Here is a 27,998-nt window from a genome sequence, read left to right as displayed (position 1 = left end):
TAGGTATTAGTTCCCTTCCAATTAACACTGTAATTTGCCATTTGCCTTGAAGACAACTCCAAACTAGATGATGTTAAAATATCACCTTGCATTCTTTTAACACTTTTTCAAAAAACTTTTCCTTATATGATCTCATCTTTATTTTTACCATGTTCTTGTAAAATAGGTAGTGAAGATTTTATTTTAAGTATGTTATAGATTTAAGTTCCTTCCTCTTATCTTCCATTTCAGGGTCATGCGTCTGCAGGATGAGCTAGTCACCTTGCGTCTGGAGTGTACAAATCTGTACCGGAAGGGCCATTTCACTGCCCTTGAATTGGCCCCACCCACTACTTTAACCACTACTCATCTGAAAGCAGAACCCTTGACCAAAGCAACTCATTCTTCTTCTAATTCTTGGTTCCGAAAGCCCATGACTCGGGCTGAACTTGTGTCTATCTCCTCCTCTGAAGATGAAGGCAATCTCCGATTTGTGTATGAACTGCTATCTTGGGTAGAAGAGATGCAGGTGGGTGTATGTCCTAAAAGCTTTGAGTAGTATATAATGTTTATTGGCTCCAGCAGCTATCTGAGAGGACCAGGTTACTCTGTGTCCCTGGTAGAGTCCCTTAGTTATTGATCCTGCCTGGAGCTAAGATCCCTTCTTCTTAAATCTTACATAGATAGAGTAAGTACAAATCCTCGCAATCCCACACTGAATAGCATAGGCTTTTCTAATTTGATGTCCTTTGGGAATCTGTTTCCTTCAGTTAACTGCCCTAAGTGGGAGCTTGTAAGAAAAAATTTCAGTGTCTATAAATCTCATTTGTCATTTCTGAAATTTCCTCAATTGCAGAGGAATTTAATCTTCATTTTTCTTGTTGGTGTGGGGTTTGAACTCAGGACCTTATACTTGCTAGGTAGACACTCTTACCTCTTGAGCTACACTACCAGCCAAAAGGCACAATGTTTTTGTATGAGTGTGTGTCTATGTGGTGCTTTTGAACTCAAGACCTCTCAGTTGCTAGGCAGGTGTTCTACCACTTCAACCACTCCACCAGTGGCTTTTTTTTTTTTTTTGCGGTACTGGGGCTTGAATTCAGGGCCTACACCTTGAGCCACTCCACCAGCCCTTTTTTATGTTAGGTGTTTTCGAGATAGGGTCTCACGGAATTAATTGCTTGGGACTGGCTTCGAACCGCTATCCTCCTGATCTCTGCCTCCTGAGTAGCTAGGATTACAGGCATGAGCCACCAGTGCCCAGCTCCCACCAGTGGTCTTAACTCTTAAGTTTAAACAAGGCTGCTGTGTTCCACAGTTCCAAGAACACTATTATATTCTAGGATAATTGTTCAAATTTGATATTATCCTTATCTTTGTAACTCCATTTTATATTAAGTTCTTCCCATGTACAAATGATGTTCCAATAAATAAAAATACCCAGAGTCAAGCTCATTTGCCTTAAAATTATCATGCATTGGCTAGTAATTGATACCATGAATATAGCTAAATATTTTCAGTATTTCTTTCTAATATCTGCTCTGATTATGAAATGGAGGAACTCTATAAAGGGAAATGCCTGAACATTTTCAACTTGTGTAGATTCCTTTCTGATCGCTGAAGGAGTGTGTCCCTAAAGGCTGCCTCCATTGTTGTAGTTGGTGTGCTTTCTTCTCCAGCTCCCTGGGGGTTGATTATGGTACATGGAATGATGTGCTATGGAATGAGAGGCCAGGGAATGATGGAGATGGTTTAGATGTCCTTTTGCCCCAATCTCTACCCTTTGTCACTGTGTCCAGACATTGATTTTGGCCACTTTATTTTCATTAGTAGTGAATTATTAAATAACTTTCCCACCCCACCCCCCAGATGAAATTGGAGCGAGCAGAGTGGGGCAATGACCTGCCTAGTGTGGGGTTACAGCTAGAAGCACAGCAGCACATCCATACTAGTGTGGAAGAACTGGGTTCAAGTGTCACGGAAGCCAGGCTGTATGAGGTAAGTAGCATTCAGAATCCACATCATTGGAGGGACGGAGTGGAGCAGGTAATAGGGTGGTATGCACAATGCAGCTATCTCTCAAGGAGAAGGGGCTCTGGAAAAGAACGGTTATGATGAATAGCAGCACTTTAGAGCAAATTTCCTCTTTACATGAAGTGTCTGTGTTAAACTTTGAAATAACTTTGCGAGAAAGGTATTTTTATTAACTGACCCCTTTGTACAAAAAGGAAAAGTGACACAAGAAGCTAAGGTCAGAATTAGTAAGTAGCAGCAGCAGTATCTAAAACTCATGCTTTCTTCCTCCAAAAATTCATACTCATTTCTCTCTGCTGTATACCTGCAATAAGTTGAGAACTAGTGTGGAGAAACTATTCAGTGTCCTCTGCCTCATTCATCATTCTACCTGTTCCCCACCGCACTCTTCAAAGACACCCCACCCCCACTCTGCGCCCTTAGCAGTGCTGGGGATCAAGCTCAGGGCCTCACACAGCCTAGGCAATTGCTTTATTAATAAGCTACATCCCCAGCCACTATCTTCCCATTTTTTTATTTCAAGTCTCCCATTCAAAGAAGCAATTGATTAGTTTGGGAATCAATAGGCATAGGTTTTACTTACAAGCCTCCCTGAACTTCTGGAAACACAGGACTGTGAGATCTGTTGGTTGTGGCCAAACTATTGCCCACCTAGTTCTATAAAGTCTGACCCAAAGATTTATTGTCTTCACTTCTGCTTTCACAGAGCAGCTAATCTTTATTTATGTGTAGACATATTATTTACATAGTTGAGATTATAACATATAGTTTGCGCTTTCTCTAATGTCTTTTTTTACATTTCTTTCTTATCAGGGAAAGATGTCCCAGAATTTCCATACTAGCTATGTTGAAACTCTTGGAAAGTTGGAGACACAGTATTGTAAATTAAGGGTGAGTTTTGACTGATTAATTTAGGTTATGCTGTAGAGAATCTGGTTCCCTCCAAACAACTCTCTTCCATGACTTGGCTCTGTTTTAGTTTTCTGTTTATTGGGTTATATCATTTACTGTACAATTGTTCCATTTTCTTTTTCCTTCCTTTCCCTTCCCTCTTCCTTCTTTCCCCTTCTTTTCCCCCTTCCCTCTTTCCCCTCCATTTCAGCAACCTCTTACTATGTAGCTTGAGCTGGCCTCAAGCTCATGCTCCTTCTGTTTTAGCCTCCTGAGTGTTAGGATTAAAGGGTGTACCACACCTAGCTTCCATTTTCTTAATAGGTCAGAAACTACTACTTTGGAAAATTATAAATAAGTAGAACCTATCCTAGCTATTATTGTTCACCTGAACAGTGGCCATATGTACTTTGAAACACCAAAACTAAAAGTTTGAGATTGGTAGGAGGGGACTCCCTTCCTGTCTGGTGTTTATCATTCCTGTCTATTAAGATTATACAGAGTAAGACAGGATACGGTCATTCTTTATTTATGCATGGAACCCCACGCCTTATGAGTTGGCATCTTCTGATAGTGGCTCTGCGAGTCTTGTACCAAACGTGTATAAAACTTGAATCCATAAAGAAGAACACAGAAATTAGAATGGGACTCACTTGCCTAGCATGCATGAAGCCTTGTGTTTGATTCTAAGCACAGGGGGAAAAAAAATGAGGCCAAATTCTTTTCCTGGATTCTTTTTTTCCTCTGATGTCAAATGTTGTGTCTTCTACAGATGTATAGGCTGGCAGGCTAACCTTTTATCCTTTTAACCCTTGCTTTGTCTAGGAGACGTCTAGCTTCCGGATGAGGCACCTTCAGAGCCTGCATAAATTTGTCTCTAGAGCTACAGCTGAGTTGATCTGGTTGAATGAGAAGGAGGAGGAGGAACTAGCATATGACTGGAGTGATAATAATCCGAATATCTCAGCTAAGAGAAACTACTTCTCTGTAAGTCTCGCACAGCAGGCCTGTCATGTTTATTTGATAGCAAGAGAAGGAGACAGAGAGCTAGTCTCCTGAGAGCCTGGATTTCTGAAGTTGCATTGTGTTAGAGATAGAGACTCTGCTCAATGCATCTATGTATGTGAGAAACGTATATGGAGAGAGGAGCAATGGAGTCCTAGAATTAATTTATTTAGAATGCGTTTTAAAAGGCTTGCCTTTGGTGAATAGAGCAGCAGTCTAAAAGTTGAGTCATTTTAGAAGTAATACAGCTTTCTGGTTAAGATTATAGGACTTAGAGTGAGACAGACCTAAATTCAATTTTTATTTCTCTACTAACTAGCTCTGACTTGGGGCAAGTCATTTGATCTCTCTGGACCTTTGTGAAATGGGATAATTACTACTTCAAAAAGAGTTGTATAAAAGATTGAGTAATACTTAATGAGCCAATCTAGGCAAAGCTCTTTGTAAAGAGTTTAGTATTACTTAACTGGGATATACTCTTGGCTTCTACAAATTTTCGAGTTCACCTTATTAATTAATTTAGTAACATTTTAGTGTCAATCTCTCAGTTTGTAAAATGGGCAGGAAAATTCAGCATTGAATAATGAGACAACGCATTTTATTCTGTTAATGAAAATGTAAAGTTATTTTTTTGCTCCTCTCCATAATTTGCTACTCAGGGTTTTGAAGGATTTTGTAAACCCTGTACAAATAGAATTATTAAATTGCTTTTTCAGTAGTACTCAGTTTAAGTATTCTAATTTCATTAAGTTATAGTCACTAGAAAATAGGATCTTCTCCTGATTAGAGAAGGACATATGATTCTTTTGAAGTAAAGAAGAATGGGTACTATAAAACAATAAACAGTCAGTGTGGAACTAAAATTAGGCTATGTCAGACAAGAAAGTGCTCTGGAAGCATCAAGGAGATGGGATTAAGTTTGATAGGAAGATTTCACAGAAGAGCTGGCCTTTAAATTGGGTCTTATAGTATTCATAGCATTTAGTGTCAGAGGAAGGTCATGGGCTGAGGGAACAGTCTGAGCAAAGCCAGCCAGTCAGTAACCCCACTCTACTGGTATGCTACGTACTGGTGTGGTGATGACGTGAACACCCATTTCATCCATACTATCTCCTTTCTCTACCTCCAGCACTCATTCAGTGTTCTCCCAGTTTATTCAGGGCTGGCTCATATCCCATGTGTTCTGTGGATTTTCCACTAGTAACAGCATTTTTGCTCTTTTCTGTAATCCTCTAGCATGTGCTGTTTATACCTCTCATTTTAGTACCAATCCTGTGTTATAGTCTCCTTGAAATGGGGTAGAGAACACTGATTTTTCTTTATTGCTGCACTTTCCCTTAATAGCGTTCATTCCATAAAAGTGAATTCAATTTTCAGGAGTTGACAATGGAACTGGAGGAGAAACAGGTTGTGTTTCGGTCTTTACAAGATACAGCAGAACTACTATCACTTGAGAACCACCCAGCCAAGCAAACAGTAGAGGTATGTTGCTTGAAAATGTGTGAGGGTTCAATGCTGAGTTGTTGTTATAAAAATATTCAAATTGGAGGCTTACTTCTGCTGAAAGACACCTGAAGGAGGTGTCAGGAATCATTTATTTGTCTTGGATCTTCTCCCTGTTCATCCCAAACTGTTCTGTAGTCCTCAAAAGCCTGCAAACAGTTTTGATAGCTTCAGGAGAATGCTAAGACAAACAGTATAAAAAAAAGACACTGACTACTGACTTTATAGGGAAAAGTGGTTTATATCACATATTTTCAAATAACTGTCCAGACACATCCTACCTCATGTTGGTGTAGTACCTTTCTCCAGATAAGAAAAACAGTGAAAGAATCTAGAAGGAATTGGTTGATGCCCCAATTTTTTCTGGCCAGTTCATTTAGTTGCCACTGAGTGTAAAAGAGGCCTTTTCTGTGTATTCCCTTCTAACAAACCATGTCAGATCAAAGGGAAGCCTTTTTCTCATGGGAAGCATTGAGCAGACATCAGTCAAGTATCTTTGGCTTCTCTGTCATTAGTAGAATTGTACTTGGAAGGAGCTTCACACCTTTAAGTCTGTTGAACTCATGCCTTTCTGTCTATGTGCTTGGTTTTTGTAGGCATATAGTGCAGCCGTCCAGTCCCAATTGCAGTGGATGAAGCAACTTTGCTTGTGTGTTGAGCAACATGTGAAAGAGAATGCAGCTTACTTTCAGGTATGGTGGTGGTGGTGGTGTGTGTATGTGTCTTAAAGGTGAGGTTAAAAACATATCTAAAAGGAGTGGCTCATAGGCTAGAGTGCTTCCCTAAGATGTGTGAGGTCCTGAGTTCAACACCTAGTCCCTCCAAGCAGGGAAGAAAAAAGCTTATCTATATCAATTTCCTTTTACTGTATAAACGACTCCAACAACTCAGTTAGCTCAGTTTGGTCTGGTTCTGCCAAGTGACTCTTCTCATCTTGCCCATTGTATGCATGGTTATAGGCAACTGCAGATGGGCTGAGAGCTGGTTGATCCCAAATGGTATCACTCACATGATCTTGACAATTGGCTGGGATGATGGCATATAAGGTCATGTGTCTTTAATATCCTGTGGTCTTCTTCACAAAGTGGCTGTGTTCTACAAAGAATAAGGGAGAACAAACTCCTGAGTGTAAGCACCTTTTTCTGCTTCTGTCAATGTTGATGTGCCATTGGCCAAAGCAAATCATGTGGCCATGTGAAGATGGAGGCACCACCTCTTGATGAGAGGAGCTATAAAATATTAGGATTCCCTCCCTAATCTATCACAACATGAAAGAATCTATTGCTTGAGTTCAGGTGATGGTGAAGAAGAAAATAAGCTATTTCTCTCTTTTCACTCTAAATTAATCTCCTTAATCATGTTAGATCATATCAGTGAATTAAAACATTGGGTTACTGACTCACTAGGCTTTTCGTGAAATAGACCTAACAGCTAAGTGCTATCACTCAGCAGAAATCAAGAGGAAAGAGCAAGGATTTCTGAGGGGTAGGTTAACTTTTCCATAGGTTTAGTAGGTTTTGTGGCAGTCATCATGAGCATGTTACTGACATGGCTTTTTCTTTTGACATGGAGGATATTTGCCCTCCAGTTTATACTTCTGTGATCTTTATAATGAATTGTCACTAGTTCAGTAGATTCTTTCTTAGTTAATGTCTCGATGTTCAGAGGTGCTGAGCACAAGCCACTCCTTCCTATGTTCCCACAGTTCTTCAGTGATGCCCGAGACCTGGACACATTCTTGAGAAACCTCCAAGACTCCATCAAACGAAAATACTCCTGTGACCACAGCACCAGCTTATCTCGTCTTGAAGACCTGCTCCAGGACTCCATGGTGGGTGTTGCCTCAGTGGGGATGTTTGCTTCTGGGAAACAGAGTAAACTGTGTCAGCTGCTGCTGTTTATATCCTTGAGAGCTCCAGGACATTGGGTCATTCTTATAATAAAGTGTGGCTCATATTCCAGTAGAGTTTAGCCAGCTTTGTTCTCTCTCTTTTCTGTTTTCTATTCTTTCCTTAAAGTAGTTGCTAGTAAGATTTCTTTGGGTGCATTTCTGAAGTAAAGGCCTAATCACCTCCCCCTGAGCCACTCAGTGCCTCATACTTTCTTTGAATCATTCCTATTTTAATGCAATAGCTGGAGACAAGGGTGAAATGTAGAGTATACAATACAGGGTTGAAGGGGATTAGTTGAGTATTTAAAACAAATGAAGTAGGCCTGAGCCAAATGTTTCTTCCTTAGTTATTTTCTTTTAGTAATGATGAGGTATTAGAAGAGTGATTTTAATCAAGGTCAACATTAAAATCTTGTTTAGATATAATACAGTATTTGTCCAATTTATCTATATAGCAATATTAGCTTTTAATAAATAGTTTTATGCCAGTATTTAATCCAAATCAATTTTGTATTCACTTTCCCCAATGAATTATTCCTTTAGGAGTGCTGATTATAAAATCAGTAGCAAAACTGTTTGCATTTACTGAATGCACAGAGTTGGCAAGACAGGGCTCAAGCTACATCTCAAATTAAAATAAAAACGTGAAATGCAGTTGGGAAGTTACTTTTCCTGTGTGAGTAGCTAGAGTATTTTCACATCTCAGTAAAAGATTAACGATTCTAGATAAGAGAACCCCAGAATAACCTGAAATAGTTCTTTTTTTTTTTTTTTTTGGCAGTGCTGAGGATGGAACCTGGGGCCTGTGTATGCTAAGTATGCACTCTATCACTGAGCTACAACCCCAGTGCAGTATTTTTTTTTTAATACTTTCATATATAGTAAACCTACAAATGAGTTTTTTTCAGTGCTTCATTTGGGCAAATAGAGTATTCATTTAATTAATCTGGAATGAAGGATAAAGACCTGACTTTTCAGTTGTTGTTTTTAAAATGTTTCTCTCAGAGGTACTCTAAATATGAAGGAGGAATATAATCCTTGGCTATTATCTCCTCCCTACTTTCCTGTCATAGGGTAACTCCTCTGCAATTGTCATATCTTCTCTTCTCGAGGGTCGCTGCTCTGTTCCCTCCTCTCCAGGTCAGGGGCATCAGGTTGGCGGCGTCATCGGGGCATGGAGTCACCTGGGTCTGCTCCTCAGCTTGTTCGTCAGGTTCGGGAGCATCTGTCCTGGCTTCTGATTCTTTTCAGAACTTTTACCACGCTGAGCACTTGGTGTCTGGAGCTTGAGCTGTTTGGCTGTGGGTTAGACAGAAATTGACGTCTTTATTGCAAGGAAACTGAGATGGGTAGACCAGCTCTCAAGTATGGAAGGTGGCTGTCTCCCTGATGTATTCCACTCCTCTTTCTTAACTAATAAGTTAAAGTTGTATTTCTTCCAATCATGCTCCCGGGGACAGGCACAGGTAGTTTGTTTAAGAATTTCTTTTTCTTTACTTGTGTATTCTTAATTCTTTTATGGCATATCTTAGTATTATTAACTCTTTACTCTCATCACATTTCCAGCCATTCTAAAAAAGCCCTCTTCTGGAGACTTTTATGCCTCACAATGGGCTTGAAACCTCCTGGCTAATAGATAAAGGTTATCATTTGTTTTCTAATGGGATTGGTAGCAATTTACTTGTTGATAAGAAGTTCATTAGTGTTTAATGTAATTGGGTTTGAAGAGATTTGAGAGTTTTTCAACGTTGCATGATACTTCATTCATACCAATCAAATGCACATGAATACAGCATGACAAAATTCTAAAAGGTAAACTCCTAAATCAGTTTTCAGGACACCTTCACCAGCAGCATTTGTTTGTGAGCTGTTGGTCAAAGAGCTAAGATCTATCTCTAGGAAGTTTAAACCCAATTTAGGAAGTGATGTTTTTGGAGTAGAGTTTGGAAGATGTATTATTTAAAAATTGTTTAAGTAGCATAACTTTTACTTCTCCTAAGCAGCAAGGGATTAACTGATTTCTCCCAGTTTGGAACTGAATAATAATAATGATATAATTATAAGTGTAATAACAATTATATCATTATTATTATTATCTTCCACATCTCTGAGCTATATTTTGGAAATTCTTTATTAGCTATATAGCTGTACTTGGCAACTGCAAGCTTATTTTTTGTTCATTTTGGTTTTTTTTTGCATGTGACTTTATATGGGGCATTGAAAAGGGCATGGAGAAAGTTACAAATTTAGAGTATAAAAGCACTTGCTAGAAGCCAGAAGTATTTTCTCTCTCTCTCTCTTTTTTTTTTTTTCCTTTCTTTATCTTTGTCTAAATCATTATTTAACATGTCTCCACCAAGGATCCCTACTTAACTGAGAAATGACATTCTCTTAGGGAGTGGAGCACTGAGTTTTCATTGTTGATATAATAACCCTGAGGATCACTATTAATGTCATTTTGTTTTCTTCTCATTTTGCAGGATGAAAAGGAGCAGCTGATACAGTCCAAGAATTCAGTTGCCAGTCTTGTTGGGAGATCGAAAACCATTATTCAGCTAAAGCCACGCAGCCCAGACCATGTGCTAAAGAGCACTATTTCTGTGAAGGCTATTTGTGACTATCGGCAGATTGAGGTGAGGGCTCCAAAGGGAAGGAGGAGAAAAGGGAAGCCTCAAGTTAGCATTATGATTATAGGGAAAGATAATGCTAGAGAAGTGTTAAAATTAGAATTCAGAGGCCAGATGTGGTAGCTCACGCCTGTAATCTCAGCTACTTGGGAGGTGTTGATCGGGAGGATTAGGATTTGAGGCCAGCCCAGGCAAAAAGTTAGCAAGACACCATCTCAACAAATAAGTCAGGCTTGGTGGCATGTGCCTGTGGTTCCAGCTACAGAGGAGTAATACGTAGGAGGATTGTTGTCCAAAGCTGACTCCAGGCCAAAATGCTAGATCCTATCTGAAAAATAGCTAAAGCAAAAAAGAGCTGGGGGTGTAGCTTAAGTGGTTGAGCACCTACCTACCAAACACAAGGCTCTGTGTTCAAACCCCAGTACCATCAAGAAAAAAAAGGAAAGAATTTAAATATGTACAAATCTCAAATCCCTCTCAATATTTATTGAGGTCTATAATCTTTTTGGCAGTACTCACATTTGAACTTGGGACCTTTTGTTTGTCAGGCTGGTGCAGTACTGCTTGAGCCACACCTCTAGCCTTGAGGTCTACAATCTTTACTGCTCTCTGCTTCAGTGATTAGCACTGTCATCCACTCAGTTGTATAAGTGTTGTCAGAAGTGAGACCTTCTGAGACCTGGAAGATATCTTTGTCTCTCATGCCCCTTTTGTCCCCATAGCTATGAGGACCACTAAATCAATAGTAACTTCCAAATTTCTTTAAATGTACTTCTTTCTGTTCCTGCCACTACCCTAAGTTAGATTATAAATTTCTTTCCCTTGGATTATCATGTCAGCCTCCTCAGTTAGTACATGCTTTTTCCCACCTCCTACCATCAGAATGTTGTTTTAAAAAAAAAGAGCATACTCCTCTGGATAAGTCTTACAACAATTTCTCAATGTATTTCAAAGAAAGTCCTTAACTTCTTGTTTGGCTTTAAGGTCCTAAAAATAATCTGTCTTTATCTCTCTAGCCAAGACAGTGTTCATGTCCTGTGTACCATCCCTAGTAAATTGCACTTGTCACACGGTATTGTGATCAGAATCACAGTGTTTGTCTGCCTAACAACTCCCTCTTTTGGGTAGTACTAGAGTTTGAAATCAGGACCTTGTGCTTTTGAGGCAGGTGCTCTATGTCCTGAGTCACCCATTCAGCCCCCATTGCACCGTTTTTATTTCTAGTGATGTAGCACACTTCCAGGCACAGAGCAGGCACTCAGTAAAAATTTCTTAACAAGGGATAAGTGAATAAAAGAGTAGGACCATACTTTTTTATGTCTCAATATCTCTGTTTCGAAAATAGGGATAATAACATTGGTTATTTATCTCTTCAGAGAAAGAATTGATAACTCTAAAATGCTTAAACATTTTTAGGGGTCTGGGTGGAATGATAGAATGGGAAGGGCAGAAGAATCACAAAAACAATGCTGTGATTATTCATGTTCCATTAGTTTTGTTTTGTTTTGTTTTTGGTACAGAGATTGCTCTTCAGGGTCTTATAGTCTACTTAATAACTCTCACATTAAGTTACTTGATATGTAACAGGCATTTAATAAGTACTTGTTTCCTTGATTTATTTGATGTGTGTGGATTTATAAACTAAGGAGCCCACATTAAGTGATAGCTAATCTTTCTGAACCAAATTTTTTCAGAAATACTTCATAGTCTTGGGATCATGCACCAGATAATAATAGCCTGTGGGTTTCTCTGTTGGCAGTAACCTGTGACTTTCTCTCTTTAGATCACTATTTGCAAGAACGATGAGTGTGTGCTCGAAGATAATTCTCAGCGGACCAAATGGAAGGTGATCAGCCCCACAGGGAATGAGGCGATGGTGCCATCAGTCTGTTTCCTTATCCCTCCGCCCAATAAGGATGCCATCGAAATGGCCAGCAGGTAACTGCTCACTACTGCTCAATGCTGCCACCTCTGCTGTTTGCCCTGGTGAACTAATGGAGGAATGGACTTGCATTTGTGATCTCCTTGAACAGAGTGACCAAGCTATAAAGTTTCTTCTGGAAAAGACCTCCCATTAGGGATATAAAGTTACCTACTGCCAGCCTAGTAGATTGTAATAAATCCTTTTCTTCAAATGAAGTGTATTCAGTGATACTTCTTTTTAAATGAATTCTTAATTATGGTTAGCTTACTCTGAGTATTGATTTTCTTATTTTGTGGTACTAGGGGGCTTGAACTCAGGGCCTTGCACCCTTGCTAGGCAAGTGTTCTACCACTTGAGCACTACTTTTCTTTGGTTTTTTTTTTTTTTTGGATATGGTCTCCTATTTTTGCCCAGGCCTCTGACTGCAATCCTCCTATCTGTGCTTCCCATGTAGTTGAGTTTACAGGCATGAACCACCACCACGTCCAGATTGTTTTTTGAGATAGGATCTTCTAACTTTTTATGTGGGCTGGCCTTGAGCTGCAATCCTTCTGATCTCTACCTACTGAGTAGTTCAGTTCACAGACATGAGCCACTGCTCTTGCTCAGAGACTGATTTTTGTAGTAACAGCTAATTTGATTTGTACTATATTACAGTAATATATGAACATATTTAGAAAGCTGGATTATAGCATAAAGCTTATTATAATAAAAACTAACTGGGTGCAGTGATACAGGCTGTGGTCCTAGATACTCTAGAGGCTGAGGTGGGAGGATCACTTGAGCTCATGAGTTCAGGGGTGCCTGATCAACATAGCAAAAACTCATCTCCTAAAAAAGTAAAGTATTAGTAGTCACTTCTCCTACCTCAGAGTTCTGCTTCACAGAATGAACTTCATTCAATTCTTTCAGATTTTTCTGGGTTTTAACTCCAAGTTTCTAAATAATATGACTTTTTTCTGCAATTTCCTGATGCTTTTCCACTTCTCCTTCTTCTATCAATTAACTTCTTAACATTTAGTTTCTCCACACTCAAACTCATGCACTTCTTTCTTCATCTTCCCAAAGTGGTCATGTTGCAATTTCTAAAATACCGATTCCTTGTTTTATTGTTACATTGCAGCTGAGCTGCATGGTTCTCTAGGGACTGTAGGGACTGTTGTGGTGCAGCCATGCCTCATTTCTCTGCACTCACCCTCTTGCTGTGCTTCTTCCCTGTACTCCGCTGTGCTCACTGAGTTCTTTTCCCTGCCTCTCAAACACAGCAGCACAGTCTTGCCTCAGGACTTTTGCACTTCTTGCTTCCTTCAGATATTAAATGATTCATTCTCTCATTTGGTTCATCTGGTCAGTGTTATGTGCTGCCATCCCTATTCGCTGCCTAACACTATTTTTCATCTTTACTTTTCTTCATAATACTTAATTCCATCTAGCAGATTATATATTTGTTTATTATCTTCCTCCTATTTGAGTTTTTTGTTTGCTTTGTTGAATCTTTAGCATCTAGAACTATTCCTGGTACAGAGTGGGTACTCAATAAGTGGTTGTTGAATGAAAGAATGAATGAGTAGGTGAGCAAATAATACATATGAATAATTTGTTTCACTAAGTTTTTTGTATAACTTTTTGTTTCCTTGGAGTAGGTAATTATTTTTTAGTTTGCTTGCTTTTCTATTTGCATATTATGGATATATCTCCAAATTCTCCTTCTTTACTGCGAAAGGCTCTTCAATGTCATCAAACACCACAGGTAATTTTCACTTTTATCTTCTTTTGGAAGTACCTCTTTTGGTCCATTCTGTCTTCCTTTCCCAGTCTGGTTCTGTTCTATAGGTCCTACTCAGTGCTTCCTCTGGCATTTACTTCATGTTCACCTGGGGATTCACTTCATCTCTCTTTGGTGTTGAACACAGTGATTCCTACATTATAGATCTTATCAGCTTACTGCTTGATTTGCTTAAGTATACTCTCCAGAAGTTTACTGAGAAAGAGCATGGGAGGGAAATCTTTTGAGAATTCTCCTATCTAAAAATGTCTTTCTTCTTTATTTTTTTATACTTATTGGTCAGATACATAATTATTTTTGCAAATTTCTTTCAGCCTGAAACTTGAAGGGATGGCTTTATTATCTTCCAGCATCCAGGGATAATTATTGAGAAGTACAGTGCCATTTTCATTCTTTGTCTCTCTTTTTTAAAGGTTTACATAACAGGAAAATTCACCTTTTATAATGAGCAGGACTACTGTTTTTGACAGATACATAGAATTGTGTACTCCACCACTACCATGATGCAGAAAGTGTGGTACTTCTACCTTTTAAATGAAACATATATTTCTTTGGACATTCTACCACCATGATGATACAAAATAGTTTGATACTTCTGCCTTTTGAATAGAATCTTTATTTTTCTGGGAAACTTCTTTAGGCTTCTATCTTTGTTTCTAATCTTAGGGTGAGTTTCTTCACATTCATTGTGCAAATGATGGAAACTGAAAACTTCAGAGCTTAGAAAATTTTTCTTGAATTATCTCATTAATTATTTCGTTCTTTCTGTTCTTGCTTTCAGGAATAGAATGTTGGCCACCTGATCGGATTCTCTATTGTTCTTTTGTTTTCTATTTTTTCTTTGTATTTTTATTCTTGTTTTGAAATTTACTTGACCTTGTATTGAAATTTCAGTGGAATTTTTGAAGCAAGGAAAGATAAACTAATGGGATTGATGTCTCTTATTTAACTTATTTTCTAACTTCTAGTTTTCTGTCCTATTCTTTATATCTCTCATTTTCTTCTCAACTTTAAGAAATTCAGGGTAACTTAGTGTTTTCAGTGTATATGTAGCCACAGGTTCACAGGTCTTTCTAGGAATTGAGATTGAATTAGGCAAGAAATGCTTAAGAAAACAGTCCTCTTCTGTGCTGGGTGCTGCAGGTTTCTGCTGTATACCAAATGAGCTTCTTAAGTTGCTGTTGACTTTGAAGTGTTTTACTTTTTTTTTTTAATTTGTGTGTGGAGGGGACTGGGGTTTGAACTCAGCAAAGCAGGTGCTCTGCTGCTTGAACCATACCTCTAGTCCATTTTGCTGTGGTTGGAAATGGAGTCTCTCAAACTCTTTGCCTGGACTTGCCCTAAACCTAATCTTCCTAATCTCAGCCTCCCAAGTAACTAGGATTGCAGGCACGAGCCACAAGCGCCTGGCACATTTTAGCATTTTTATAACCATATAGATCACAGCAAATCACTTTTTAAGCTTGATACCATTTTTTAACCATTCCAGATGGGGTTTCTCTATTCGTGCTCTCCCTAGTTATTTCTTCTCACTAGCTTCTTATAATTGTACTACATTCAGGTAACATTCATGAGATTGCTAAACATATACTAGCATAATATAGATAATACTATAGCAGATCTAAGTTGAAGATCTCAATTAATTTAATTCTAAATATTCCTGTGTTGTCTGAACCTGTTGCCTTTCTCTTCCTAGAATAGGAGTTCAGTTCTGCTAAGGCAATCACATTTTTCCATAGAAGGCAGTAACATTTTTCTAACGTGGAGCTCCAGTCTTAGAAAAGCTTTAGCCAGTTTCTCTGTTGCTTCTAGGGTGGAACAGTCTTACCAGAAGGTGATGGCCCTTTGGCACCAGCTACATGTTAACACCAAAAGCCTTATCTCCTGGAACTATTTGCGGAAGGACCTTGACCTTGTACAGACCTGGAACCTAGAAAAGGTAAGTGTGAAACTGTTACCTCAGGCTCACATCCTGTTGGCATGCTTTTTCAGAAGATTTTTTTTTTTCTTCATTTATTGAGACTTCTTCCCAGCCAAATGGAGTAAAAGGATACTGCTGCAGGGTTAAGGACCTGAGGGTCTTAGTCACTAGAAGTAGCAGTATGAATGGTTAAGGAAATTCCTCATGAAAATGAGTAACATATTTGCCAAAGAGAGAATGTTACAGACTTCTCACTCTATAGGATAAATGTCCCCTTTATCCCCCATACTCTTTGCGTAAGAGTATGTAGTAGATGAATACTGGTAAACTAATAATTATTAAGTGTTATGTTCAGGCTGGGCCCAGTTGTGCATCCCTCTAATCCCAGCACTCAGGAGGGTCACAAGTTCAAGGCCTGGCTGGGCTACATAGTGACACCCTGTCTCAGGGAGAAAAAAAAAATTATGTCCAATGGGGTACAAAGGTTGCTTGTAGTTTTCTGTTTCTGATCTGAATCCTGGTTATCGGAATGAATTCCATTTGTGAAAATCAATACATTTACACTTAGGATTTGTACACTGTTTTCTATATATGTTAGATTCAATTTTTAAAAAAAGGAAGTTTTATGTTTCCATTCTCTTGACACTTCTTTTGGCTTCTCACTAGCTTCGATCCTCAGCACCAGGAGAGTGCCACCAGGTTATGAAGAACCTCCAGGTCCACTATGAAGACTTTCTACAGGACAGCCGTGACTCTGCCCTCTTCTCAGTGGCTGATCGCTTGCGCTTGGAAGAGGAGGTGGAAGCTTGTAAAGCCCACTTCCAGCACCTGATGCAGTCCATGGAGAATGGTGTGCATTAAAAAAGGGGAGGGAGAATGATAGAATGAGAGCTCTGAAGGGTGCTGCTAAACTATTCATATAAACTAGAAAATAACATCAGCTTGAGATTGTGAAGGTCTTAAACAGATGAATTCTCAAAATCAAAATGTAAAAGCTGTTATTTCAGTTATTATTGATAGTCAACCTTTCACATTTCCTTGTGGATGTAAAATATTTGGCTCCTTAAAGATCAGTATGTAATTCATGGACTTTAGGATCAGACAGAAGCTTCCCTAAACAAGACCTTACTTTCGTCAATGGGCTATCGGTCTGCGGGAGCCAGTAGTGTGTCCTCTGTCTGAGGTGGACTCTGTTGTCTTCAACTTTTTTGATCTGTGATGTGGAGCTCAGTGGTCTTCTGTGCTTGTGCATTAACAGAGGACAAAGAGGAGACTGTGGCCAAGATATACATCTCAGAGCTGAAGAATATCCGGCTCCGCCTGGAGCAGTGTGAACAGAGACTGGTCAAACGCATTCAGTCTCCAGCCAGCTCTAGGACAGACAGAGATGCCTGGCAAGACATTGCATTAAGGATTGCAGAGCAAGAAGTAAGCCCTAGGAGAAAGCTGGGTGCTGGTGGCTCACTAAATGCTTTCAGAATGAATTGAGTGGAATATGAATCTTAAGAAATGAGGCAATAGACTCATGACAGTTCTTAGGAGTTCTTCTCTGCAGCCTATAAATGCCTTTTACCTGTGTGGAGAAGCAGGATTTTAGCATATTGCTGAATTGACTAGTTTCCTATAGACTTGAGAAGGTAAACAGCACTGGTAAATTGCTCTAAGCATTGCATTTGGGTTGTGCATTTTCAAATTGCTTGGTAGAGATGCTGCTCTTCTATTGCTTATGTGCATGTGTTACTTTCTGTGTTATGGTTAATTTCAGAAATGTGACTCAATAAATACAAGGAAAGATTCAGATTCTAGTGTAGGCTCTGATGCTCTCTCTGTGACTTTGAACAAACTACTATCCTGTTTCCTTTTTCATAAAATGAGGGTAATAATGCATAAATCACAGAGTTGATTTGAAAGTAAGTGATGAATGCATATAATGAGCTTTTACTTTACCAAAGTAAAATGGTGCAAAAATACAGGGTAGTATTCTTGAAATGAAAGCAACAAATATTGTTATATTATGTCCCGTGATACATGCAAAGAAAAGTAAGTGAAGGTATTGTTTTTGGCTTAAAGGGTAGTTAAAAAAAAAAAAAAAGATGGAAGTCACGGTTAGCAAATTAAGTATAAGTGATGTCAGTCAGAAAGCCAGGCATGGAATCCCAGCTGCTTTGGAGATTGTGACAGGAGGACTGCAGTTTGAGGCCAGCCTGTGCAAAAGTTAGCAAGAATTTACCTCAGACAAGCGAGGTGTGGTGTACGTGCTTGTAATCCCAGCTACTCGGAAGGTGGGGGCAGGAGAATCATGAGTTTGAGGCTAGCTTGGGCTGTGTAGTGAGACTTTCTCAAAAAAACAAAAAAGAGAGGTCTTTTAGAAGAGCTCAATATTGACCTTTACTGCTTGGCATGTTCTAAGTGCTGGGATTATAGGCATGTACCACCATGCCTGGCTTATCCTTTTTTATTTAACTTTTTATTTTAAAGTAATTTCGATATGTGCTCCTAGTTGTGTCATTGTATGTAGGCTTGCTCAGCAGAACGCACAAGCACACACTCAGGTTATGCATGTGCACATTTATGTGTGTATGTGTACATATATGTAGGCATACACATGTAAATATATCACATAGATCATCTCTCTCACACACATACACAACCATCAATTTATGTGTATCTGTCTTCATCCAGCTCTGTGTCAGTAGTACTGGGTTTATGCTTACCTCTTTCCACATTTGTGGCTCCCTTCCCCAAGACTGAAAAACCTGCTTAGTGTCACCTGCAATATATTTACTTGTTGCTTAGTCCTAGTATTTACATATAGCAGTTTGAGGATTGCTAACTCATGCTACTGCATAAACAAGCCTACTAAACTGAAGTACAATACTTATTTATAGTTCTTTTTATCTTTAGTCTGAAGACATCTATAGTCCAGATATTATGTTCAGAAATATTTGTTTCTCCTTTTCCTGCTTCAGTATAAGCATGTTATTTATCTCAAATACAGTTAGACTTATTTCATTTTTTTCAGTTTTTATTAGCATAAATTAATTATAGAAATGGTTTTCATTGTGCTATTTACCCACATGCATATAATTAATTTTAATCAAATTCACACCTCCCCTCCTTTTTAACAGTTTTTAGTGTGTTTCACTATCCTGTTTTCATAATAGATTCATTTATTTCTGTTAGTGTTTCATTTTAGGAATTTTCCCCTTCCCTCATCCTTCCTTATTATTCTTTATAAAGATATAAAAAACAGCTGTTTCATGGTTTATTCAGTCATTCTATGTATGGGCATTTTAGTGATTTCTAATATCTTGTTATTAAAATGAGAACTTTTTCTAACATCTTTGTTCAATTTTATCTCCATCATTGTTGTGTGTCTTGTTCCTGACAGCATACCCAGGAGGATTTGCAGCAACTAAAGTCTGACCTGGAGGCTGTTTCCATGAAATGCAACAGTTTTCTCCATCAGTCACCATCTGGTTCAAGTGTCCCAACTCTGCAATCAGAACTGAATCTGCTAGTGGAAAAGATGGACCATGTCTATGGTCTCTCTACTGTCTATCTGAATAAGTGAGTGACCTGATAAGGGAATAAGAAAGGAAAGGCTAAGAGTGTTTTCATGAATGATTCACAAAGATTGTGGCCCTTTAGAGCATATACCTATGGCGAGAAGTGTTGGCTTTAGTCCCTGGTCACATGGAGTGGGTTCATTTGGACTATAAGAAACAAATGTCAGTGATACTGATGAGGAGTACATTTTCAATGTTAAGACTGTTTCTCATCTCTCCAGTGGTTGATTAGATGCCTCTTAAAATAACACTTATAGGCATTAAAAGAAAAGGAGAGAAACTAAAGCAGCTTTTAAAAAATCTTTTCAGGTAACCTAAATATTAGTGTTTGAAGGTCTTCCCCCTACACACCTATCTCCACCCATGACCTTGAGAAATGACAGATCTTAGACAGTTTGGTGTCAGCTGGGTTTCTGGCCTCATGCCTTTTTTGTCATGAGTCTTCCACATGTGTGCATACACCAGCGCCACTTAGAACTTCATTCTGAATTGGCTTAAATTGCCAACATATATACCATGTTTTCTTGTTTTTACAAAAGCATGATAACCCTCTTATCATGTAATAATGGTAAAATTGGTTTGGGCAGCTGTGTCCTCCAGGTATGTAACCCATGTCTTCAAATTCATGTGCTAATGAAAGAAGGTGATTTTATTCCCACAGAATAAAGACAATTGATGTTATAGTGCATAGCATACAGGATGCTGAACTCTTGGTCAAAGGTTATGAAATCAAGTTGAGTCAAGAAGAAGCAGTACCAGCAGATCTCTCAGCTCTGGAGTCCCATCGGTCTACATTACGGGTTGGTTACTCTACTTTCTTACCAGGTTGACTGATTTGACATATCCATAGCTTTGGGTTAGCAGAGAAATGCAATTTTTTCATGCCATGACATTGATTTAGGTTTGCATTTGAACTAAGCAGACTATCATATTTTAAATATTTTAATACGTAGTTGAAGAAGGGACTGAGAAATATGTCTACCTAAAAAGGAAAGAGAAAATATTATGCCTTTCCATTTGTTTTCTTTTTTTTTCTCTCAAATCATAACTTAATTTGAATGCAACTAGTGGTTTTGATAAGTTTGTCTCTATGTGAGATGAGTAGGGGAGGCATTTTCACCTCTCTTTATAGATAAGAAAACCGAGACTCAGACTGGCTAAATGACTTGGTTTCATAGTTTGTATGTAGTGAAACCATGCTTCATATACAAGTTCTTTGCACATTTCTCCATATGATATGCCTGTCCTTGGCTTCCTAGTACACATAAGGAAAGCAGAGACCATTACCAGTGAAGGCACCTCTGACTTACTCTAGGACCTAGTTTCTGAGTGACAGATAATATTATGGACTCTACCAATGTCCTTATTTCCTTAGTCTGAGTCCTTTTTAGCATGGAAAATATTTAACCTGATGCTATGCTTTTTTTTTTTATAGCACTGGCTTAGTGATGTGAAGGACAAGAATTCAGTGTTCTCAGTCCTGGATGAGGAAATCACCAAAGCCAAGGTCGTGGCAGAGCAGCTGAGTCACCTGATACCAGAGCAAAGCCTGGATTTGGAGCGCTATCAAGATAAAGGCTCCCAGCTGCAGGAGCGCTGGCACCGTGTTATTGCCCAGTTGGAGACTCGGTGAGTTGCAGCCCTACCCTTTTTCTTGTTATATTCAGAGACTAGGGCTTAGCAAAACTAGAGTTCTAGCTGTGCATTAATGTTTATGGGCATGATTGATAGGAAGGTGTAGAAATTTAGAATAGTATGAATTCTGAACAAGGAATGACAGAAAATCTGGATCTTCAACTCTAAGGCAAACCCAAGGCTTGAACCTAAGGATCGAGTTCTGGACCTTACGCATAACCCCAGGCTTCCTTTTGGATTATCACTGGTTGTTCTGCTAGAATGCTTCTCTTCTGTCCCAGGTCTTATCTAGTTAAGTCATTGATGACAATAGCTTTTTATAATAGAGTTGAAAGGTCATATGATGATATTCTTTGATAGAAAGAACCTGGGTTCTGGTTCTTGTTTTCTAGCTTTGAATCCAAGTGTGAACCATTTGTCATAATTCAGCTTTGCAGGAGCTCTCGCTTCCATTACATTTATTATCTTAGTGGTTTTTACTTTTTACTTGAGGTCCTGCTTCTGATGACAGGTATTAATAGGAAAGACAGAAAACTGTACCTCTCTGGGGATAATCTAGGTAGGGCAATATGTAAGGGCAGGGATTTATCCACTTATATAAGTTTGAATTGATTGACTATTGAATCACTATTCCAAGGCTGATTAGACTAACAGAAATCAATGGTAACTACTGTTTTTCACTTTTCCCCACTTTCTGCCCCAAGAAATTACAGTGATTCATAAGTTATAGCCAAGGTACTCTGTCATCAGAGTATAGAATTGTACATCACTACTACGTTTTTGCAATCTACATAAAAAAATTTGACAAGGATTATCATGGGATGCCAGGTCACACAGGAGTTTTCAGGGCTCATAGGGCACAACTAATTTCTATTCACTTTTAGGGCACTGAGTACATGTGTAGGTTTTACTTGGCCTTGATCCCTTATTCCCATAAATGAAGTTGTATCCTCTGTGGTCAAGCCTACCTGGAGGCTGAGGCAAAGTAAGGAATTGCCTCATTTACTGTTCGTATTTATATTAAGATGTCTGACATCTGTCTCCCTTTGTTCTTCCAGTCAGTCTGAACTAGAAAGTATCCAGGAAGTTCTGGGAGATTACCGAGCCTGCCATGGAACTCTCATCAAGTGGATTGAGGAGACCACTGCCCAGCAGGAAATGATGAAGCCAGGCCAGGCAGAGGATAGCAGAGTGCTGTCTGAACAGCTCAGCCAGCAGACGGTGGGTGTGGCCATAGTAGGGAGTGAGGGATGTTAGCTCATCATAAAAGTGAATAATGTTGTAACAATTAAAGCTTCCCCCAAATAGCCAGTAGCCACCCCCTGTTCTTAGAAGAGTTCAAACAGATGGTCCCAAGATACTGGTTTTGCATTTAGGGCAGAGACACCTATTGGATCCCTTCAATCCTGAGTTTCTGTAACTGTTTATTGAATTCATTAAACAGACAGATTAAGTATCTATTTTGTTTCTTGATTTTTTAAATTTTATTTTACTAGGATTGGACTGAGGTTTTTGAAAACCCAGGGAAAGCTGTTGGCATTTTGCTTTCTTTTCTTTCTCATTATGGCTAAGAATATGAGATCTGGAGTTTACATTGCCTGGATTCCAGTCCTGGCTCACATACCTGCTAGCTATGAAACCTTGACCTGGAATGTCAGTCAGTGTTCCCTGCATCATGAGGCCAATACCAAAACAGCTGGCCCACCACCACACTGTGGGACCAGGCCTTCTCAGGCTGCGTAGACACTCCTCACCTTGATCTTCATTGTGCTGGGTGCCTTATCTTTTAGTATTCTACTTACATGTTAGAAATCCAAGTTCTTGGGCCCAACCCAAGACTCACTGAATCAGAATCTTTGGGGCTAAGGCCCAACAACCTGTGTATTAACCAGCCTTCCTGCTAATTCTGATACAGCTAATTATCTGAGAACCGCTGTCTTAGAACATAGTAAATGCTCTGCTGTTTCACTGAATGATAACCACAATCATAATGTGATTTTCTTTTTTTGGTTCCTAGGATCTATTTGCAGAAATCGAAGGAAATCAGACAAAACTGGACCAATGTCAAAATTTTTCCCAGCAATACTCCACTATTGTGAAGGTAACTGTCCTATGTCCCAAAAGGAACATAAATGATTTCCAGCTTAGGAAAATCTGTAGTATTGCTGTACGTCCTGTTTCTGGACAAATGAAGCATAGCTCTTCTGCTGAATGCTGGTCCTATTCTTCAGAGAATGCATGTGTTTTACTAGTGGTCCCTGGTGTGAGGACATTAGAGAAGGAAGAAGGACCAAACATTGCCTGGGATTCAAGGAGTCTCCATGTGGATGAAGCTTGCCATGACAAAAATAGAATGTTTGGGTTTCCTTCTCAAATATGCTTCTTACTTGTCTTGCCTATCTCAGGACATAGTGTCTCCAATTTTTGTAGTTGCTAAGACATAAAACCCAAGAGTCATCCTTAGCTCTTCTCTTTATCTTAGTTTATGCTCCATCTGTGAACAAATTCTCTGTTGGCTCTGTCTACAAATAATGTCCTGAATCTGACTAACTCTGATTATCTCCCCCGATCTTCCAACTCTTATCATAGTGAAGAATCTACTGCAATTCCTCTGAGCCAGTCTCTTGTGTCTGCGTCTGCCCTCACATGGTATTTTTTGAAAACAGAAGCTGTACTCACCGTTTTAGAACATACTGCTTGTCACTGACTCTCAGATATTGTCGATTATAAGCTATACCATAATATTATGCATACCAAAATAAAGAGAACTTGCCAATTATATGAAATGGTGTTGATTGAAGATATATTCATATTTTAGAAAAAGTAAAACATGGAAAACATGTTCATTTTTAGAACATCATAGATGAAATATGGTAAATGGGTCACATCATTCCTTGCTCAAAACTATCTCCTGGTTTCATATATTTATAATAAAATTCTAAGTCCTTATCCATGCATAATCTGACCCCACCCGGTCTCTCAAGCATCATCTTTAAAGAAAAACAATTTAAAATTATTATGTATTTATTTGTTAGTTATGTGACTTAGAATGTAAGTTCTGCAGGAACATTTTTTGACTTGCTCTCCACTATGTATATTGCATTCATAACAATATTGCATTTCTTTAGTTAATAACAGAAGACTTGGTATCAGAAAGAATTGAATTCAAATCCTCACATCACCATTTTCCAGGCTTGAGACTTTGAGCAAGCACTGATTCTCTTGATTTTCTGTTGGTATAAATATGTATATATATATGTATATATATATATATATATACATATATATATATATAAAATGGAAACAGTAACTACCTCACTGAGTGATTATGAAGATTAAAGGAGATCGGATAAGCTTCAAATACATTCAGTAAATAGTAGTAATTGCTTTTACTATTAATACTTCTGTTCCCTTTCCTTTCCCACCCCTCCTTTTCCTCTCCTCTCAGACCCTTGTGCTTGCTAGGCAGGCATTCTATCACTTGAGCCATGCCCCAGTCCTGCTACTATTGTTTTTATGGGTTTCTTAAAGACCTCATTCTGTGGTGTTTTGTTTATTTTGCCTAGAATTTTCTAAGTACATAACAGGAGCAGGACTTCTAGCAAAGGAACTCCATAATCAGTGGCATAGAAAAATGAAAATACATCATCATATGAGGAAATACCAAGTATTCTGGTGCACTTACCTAGAGAGGCCCTGGGTTTAATCCCCAGTACTGCAAGGGAAAAAAAAGGAAAGCTGGCTGTGGTGTTGCACATTTGTAATCCCCGCAGTTGGGAACTTGAGACAGTAGGATCATGAGTTTGAGGCCAGCTTGGGGTACGTAGCAAGACACTGCCTCAAGGGGGGAAAAAAAAGAAAGAAAATGAAAATATATCGTACATGAGAAGCAGTGCCTATAGAAAATGAACAGGGAGGTTTTGGCCCACCTAAGAAATGCCCTATTCAACTACTTTGGCTTTATCTTCTATTCTTGCTCCTCAAAATACTATCTTTGAGCTAATAGCATCAATATCACATGGGAGATTATCAGAAATGCAGACTCTCAGATCTACTGAATCTATATTTTAATATTGTCCTCAGATAATTTTTATGCATGTTGATACTTGAAAAACTGTACTTCATTGAAAGCTTTTAATTAGAAGAATAGTGTGGTCATGTTTGTGTTTTAGAGAAGACATTTTGGTATCAGGACACAGAATAAGTTGGAGGTGAGATTAGAAACAATGAAAGTAAGTAATCAGCTGCTGCTCCTGTCCATGTGAGGGATGAAGAGGGCCTGGAGTAGGGCAGCATGGTTAATTGAGAAAAGCATTAGTTTAGTGATTAGAAGACAGATTCCAATCTAATCTGCTACTAAGTCTTCAGTCTTTGGTCTTCAGTTTTCCCATGAATGAGATGAAAAGGTTGGTTAGCAAGCCACAATCTGCAAATTCAGGAGTCAGCAAGCTATGACATACAGGCTAAATCCAGGACATAAACTGGTTTTTGTATGGCCTATAAGAAATGGCGAAAAAAAAATCAAAAAGATTTCAATGTATCATGATACATTTAAAATGATATAAATGTCAACTTTCAGGGTCCATAAGTAGAAGTTTATTGTAACACAGCCACATTCTTTCATTTACTTGTTGTCTATGGCTACCTTCTCTGACAAAAGGCAGTTAGAGGTTCTGACAGTTAGCATGACCCAGTATTTTCTGTCTGGTACTTTAGGAAAGGTTTGCTAATCTCTGGTCTGAATGAACACCAGAACATCTTTCAGCAATAAAATGCTATGATTCTGTCACATAATGTGTATGATGTTTATGAACTATAAAGCCCTAAGTAAATGTAGTGAAATTTCTTCCCCTCTCAGGACTACGAATTGCAGTTGATGACGTACAAGGCCTTTGTAGAATCACAGCGGAAGTCCCCTGGCAAGCGCCGGCGCATGCTTTCCTCTTCAGATGCCATCACACAAGAGGTGAAGGGGTGGGGAAAGGACGGATACCACTGCCTTCCCTTATGAAAACGTGTTTGTATAGGCCTTGCAGTTTGATTTAGGGCTCACCTTCTGTTGAGTATGTGACTCTATAAAAATTTCCTTATTTTCAGCTATTGAAATTTACTTTTCTAGCAGATAACTCATCTAAATTCTTCTTTTGAACTATAGTTCATGGACTTAAGGACTCGCTACACAGCATTGGTGACCTTAACAACTCAGCATGTGAAATACATCAGTGATGCACTCCGGCGCTTAGAGGAGGAGGAGGTGAGGATAGTTGGGTCCTAAATCATCTTGAAAGTACAATTAAAAATTCTATGCCTCAGGCTGAGATGTAACTCAGTGGTAGAATATGTGGCTAGCATGTATAATCTCCAGCACCACAAATAAATTCCTGTGCTTCATCTATCAAAACTTAAAAGTTCACGCACAGTTGATTTTAGTTATTTACAAATGTCATGTTCTAAAAAAAAAATTGCTGGATAGTGGATACTGAACCAGTGTCCTAGAGAGAATGCAGGGTTAGCCTCTTACAAGCGCTCTGGTACTAATTTTGTCAATAGGTCAATACATAACTTTTTTTTTTTTTTTTGGTACTGGGGTTTGAACTCATAGCAACATGCTTGCTAGGCAGGTGTTCTGCTTCTTGAGCCACTCCATCAGTCACCATAACTTTGTTTTATGTGTGTGTTTGAAGATGCTTTAATATAGGTATATTATTGGTTCACTAACATTAAATTCATAGCCACTGTAACTCTTAGGTCTGCACAAACCTTATCAAAAAAGTATGTTTTTCCCATAAGGCATACCATAACATTGTGCTTAGAAAGTGTAGCTTAAAGCCATTTTAAATAGTGAAATCATCAACAAAAGCACAAATGTGAAAAACATAGCACTGAAGAGACTGAAAAGTATACTGGTCTGCTGTGTGGCAACTGAAACCGTAGCTGGTTATATGTATATTTGGCAACTAAAATTTTTTTGCCCTTCTGTGCATTGTTGGAAATCACCATAAAAGCACCAAAAATACTACATGGATTTGGGAGCTACAAATAAATTTTAGCGAGTACACAAATGTATAGACACGGAATCTGTGAATAATGACGATGACTGTACTGCATCCGTCACTCCCACCCTTAAATATCATTATTATAGAAAGGTACATGAACAGAGATCCTCAATAAAATATGATTTGTTAAAAGGAAATGTTAGAAATCTCCAAATTGTATACAATGGAATGTGATGACACTTAAAAATAATGAAACCATTTTAAATTAAGTGGCATGGAAAGATACTAATATCATTTATATTATACTACGTATAATAATGACTTCATATCCAGCACAAGTACAACATGATAAAAACAAGTTTAGAAGCACTGTATCAAACTTCTGAAGAAACAAGATTGAGTACATGCATTATGCATTTCAGATTTTTTTAATTTGTTGTAATAAACGTAGTCTTTTTGTAATTATAAAAAATCTTCTGTGTCTTTGTACAGCAAGTTTCTAAATATTCAACCACTCAGAATGCAGTTGAACACATTAACCATACCATCTTTTACCTATGTAAATTAGCAAGACTTCCCTTATGTCAAAACCTACCTCATATAATCTCATGTAATCATATAATCTCATAATCATATAATGTCTTCAGTCTCTTCACCTGTAAATCTAAGAATTATAAAAATGTGCACAATGCTATTCTTTTTTTTTTTTATTCTTTCATTTTTTTTTTTTTTTTTTCACAATGCTATTCTTAAAGGGCAGTAACCGTCATGTCTGTTTGTGGAAACATAAAGTCACATCAGTCTAATGAAACATTGATCAGAGTACTGATTTTCTATTTCCTATTTTAGAAAGTGGTAGAAGAGGAAAAACAAGAACATGTGGAGAAGGTTAAAGAACTTTTGGGTTGGGTGTCTACCCTTGCAAGAAATACACAAGGAAAAATAACTCCATCTCATACCAAAGAATCAACAGAAATTGAAAAAGCTATTTTGGAACAGCAGGTGAGTAGAAAGTCCATCCCTCTCTACTTAGGTGGAATAATATGCAGTAATACATTAGAGGAGCAAATCAACTTTGGGCCCTTCCAGAAATAATTGTTACCTGAGTAAACACTAACTTCCAGGACTTAAAGAAACTTAAGAAGTCATTTGTTTGTTTGTTCTTCTACCTTTTTGATCATTTGTGGCCTATTGGTAATAATATCTGACCTAGCCATATTTTTCCTAAAATTTTTGA

The 27,998-nt window shown here is 38.4% G+C and overlaps 1 protein-coding gene across 33 annotated transcripts in view; it reads left to right on the top strand.

The window, feature by feature from the left end:
- Positions 1-27,998, top strand: part of Macf1 (microtubule actin crosslinking factor 1) — a 358,063-nt gene that overhangs the window by 193,631 nt on the left and 136,434 nt on the right. For all 33 annotated transcript variants that reach the window (XM_074080499.1, XM_074080502.1, XM_074080517.1 and 30 more), the window contains 20 exons: positions 232-508; positions 1,849-1,977; positions 2,827-2,904; positions 3,730-3,891; positions 5,287-5,391; positions 6,009-6,104; positions 7,118-7,243; positions 9,784-9,936; positions 11,714-11,868; positions 15,453-15,579; positions 16,228-16,411; positions 16,820-16,989; positions 18,953-19,131; positions 19,792-19,930; positions 20,566-20,759; positions 21,824-21,986; positions 22,783-22,866; positions 25,624-25,731; positions 25,921-26,019; positions 27,611-27,763. In XM_074080499.1, coding sequence (XP_073936600.1) covers positions 232-508; positions 1,849-1,977; positions 2,827-2,904; positions 3,730-3,891; positions 5,287-5,391; positions 6,009-6,104; positions 7,118-7,243; positions 9,784-9,936; positions 11,714-11,868; positions 15,453-15,579; positions 16,228-16,411; positions 16,820-16,989; positions 18,953-19,131; positions 19,792-19,930; positions 20,566-20,759; positions 21,824-21,986; positions 22,783-22,866; positions 25,624-25,731; positions 25,921-26,019; positions 27,611-27,763 — 2,881 coding nt within the window. The remainder of the gene's footprint in view (positions 1-231; positions 509-1,848; positions 1,978-2,826; positions 2,905-3,729; positions 3,892-5,286; positions 5,392-6,008; positions 6,105-7,117; positions 7,244-9,783; positions 9,937-11,713; positions 11,869-15,452; positions 15,580-16,227; positions 16,412-16,819; positions 16,990-18,952; positions 19,132-19,791; positions 19,931-20,565; positions 20,760-21,823; positions 21,987-22,782; positions 22,867-25,623; positions 25,732-25,920; positions 26,020-27,610; positions 27,764-27,998) is intronic.

The sequence above is a fragment of the Castor canadensis genome, chromosome 7, assembly GCF_047511655.1.
Source record: "Castor canadensis chromosome 7, mCasCan1.hap1v2, whole genome shotgun sequence".
Classification (NCBI taxonomy): Eukaryota; Metazoa; Chordata; class Mammalia; order Rodentia; family Castoridae; genus Castor; species Castor canadensis.
Note: the sequence above shows the minus strand (reverse complement) of the source record. Positions and strands in the feature narration are given on the sequence as shown.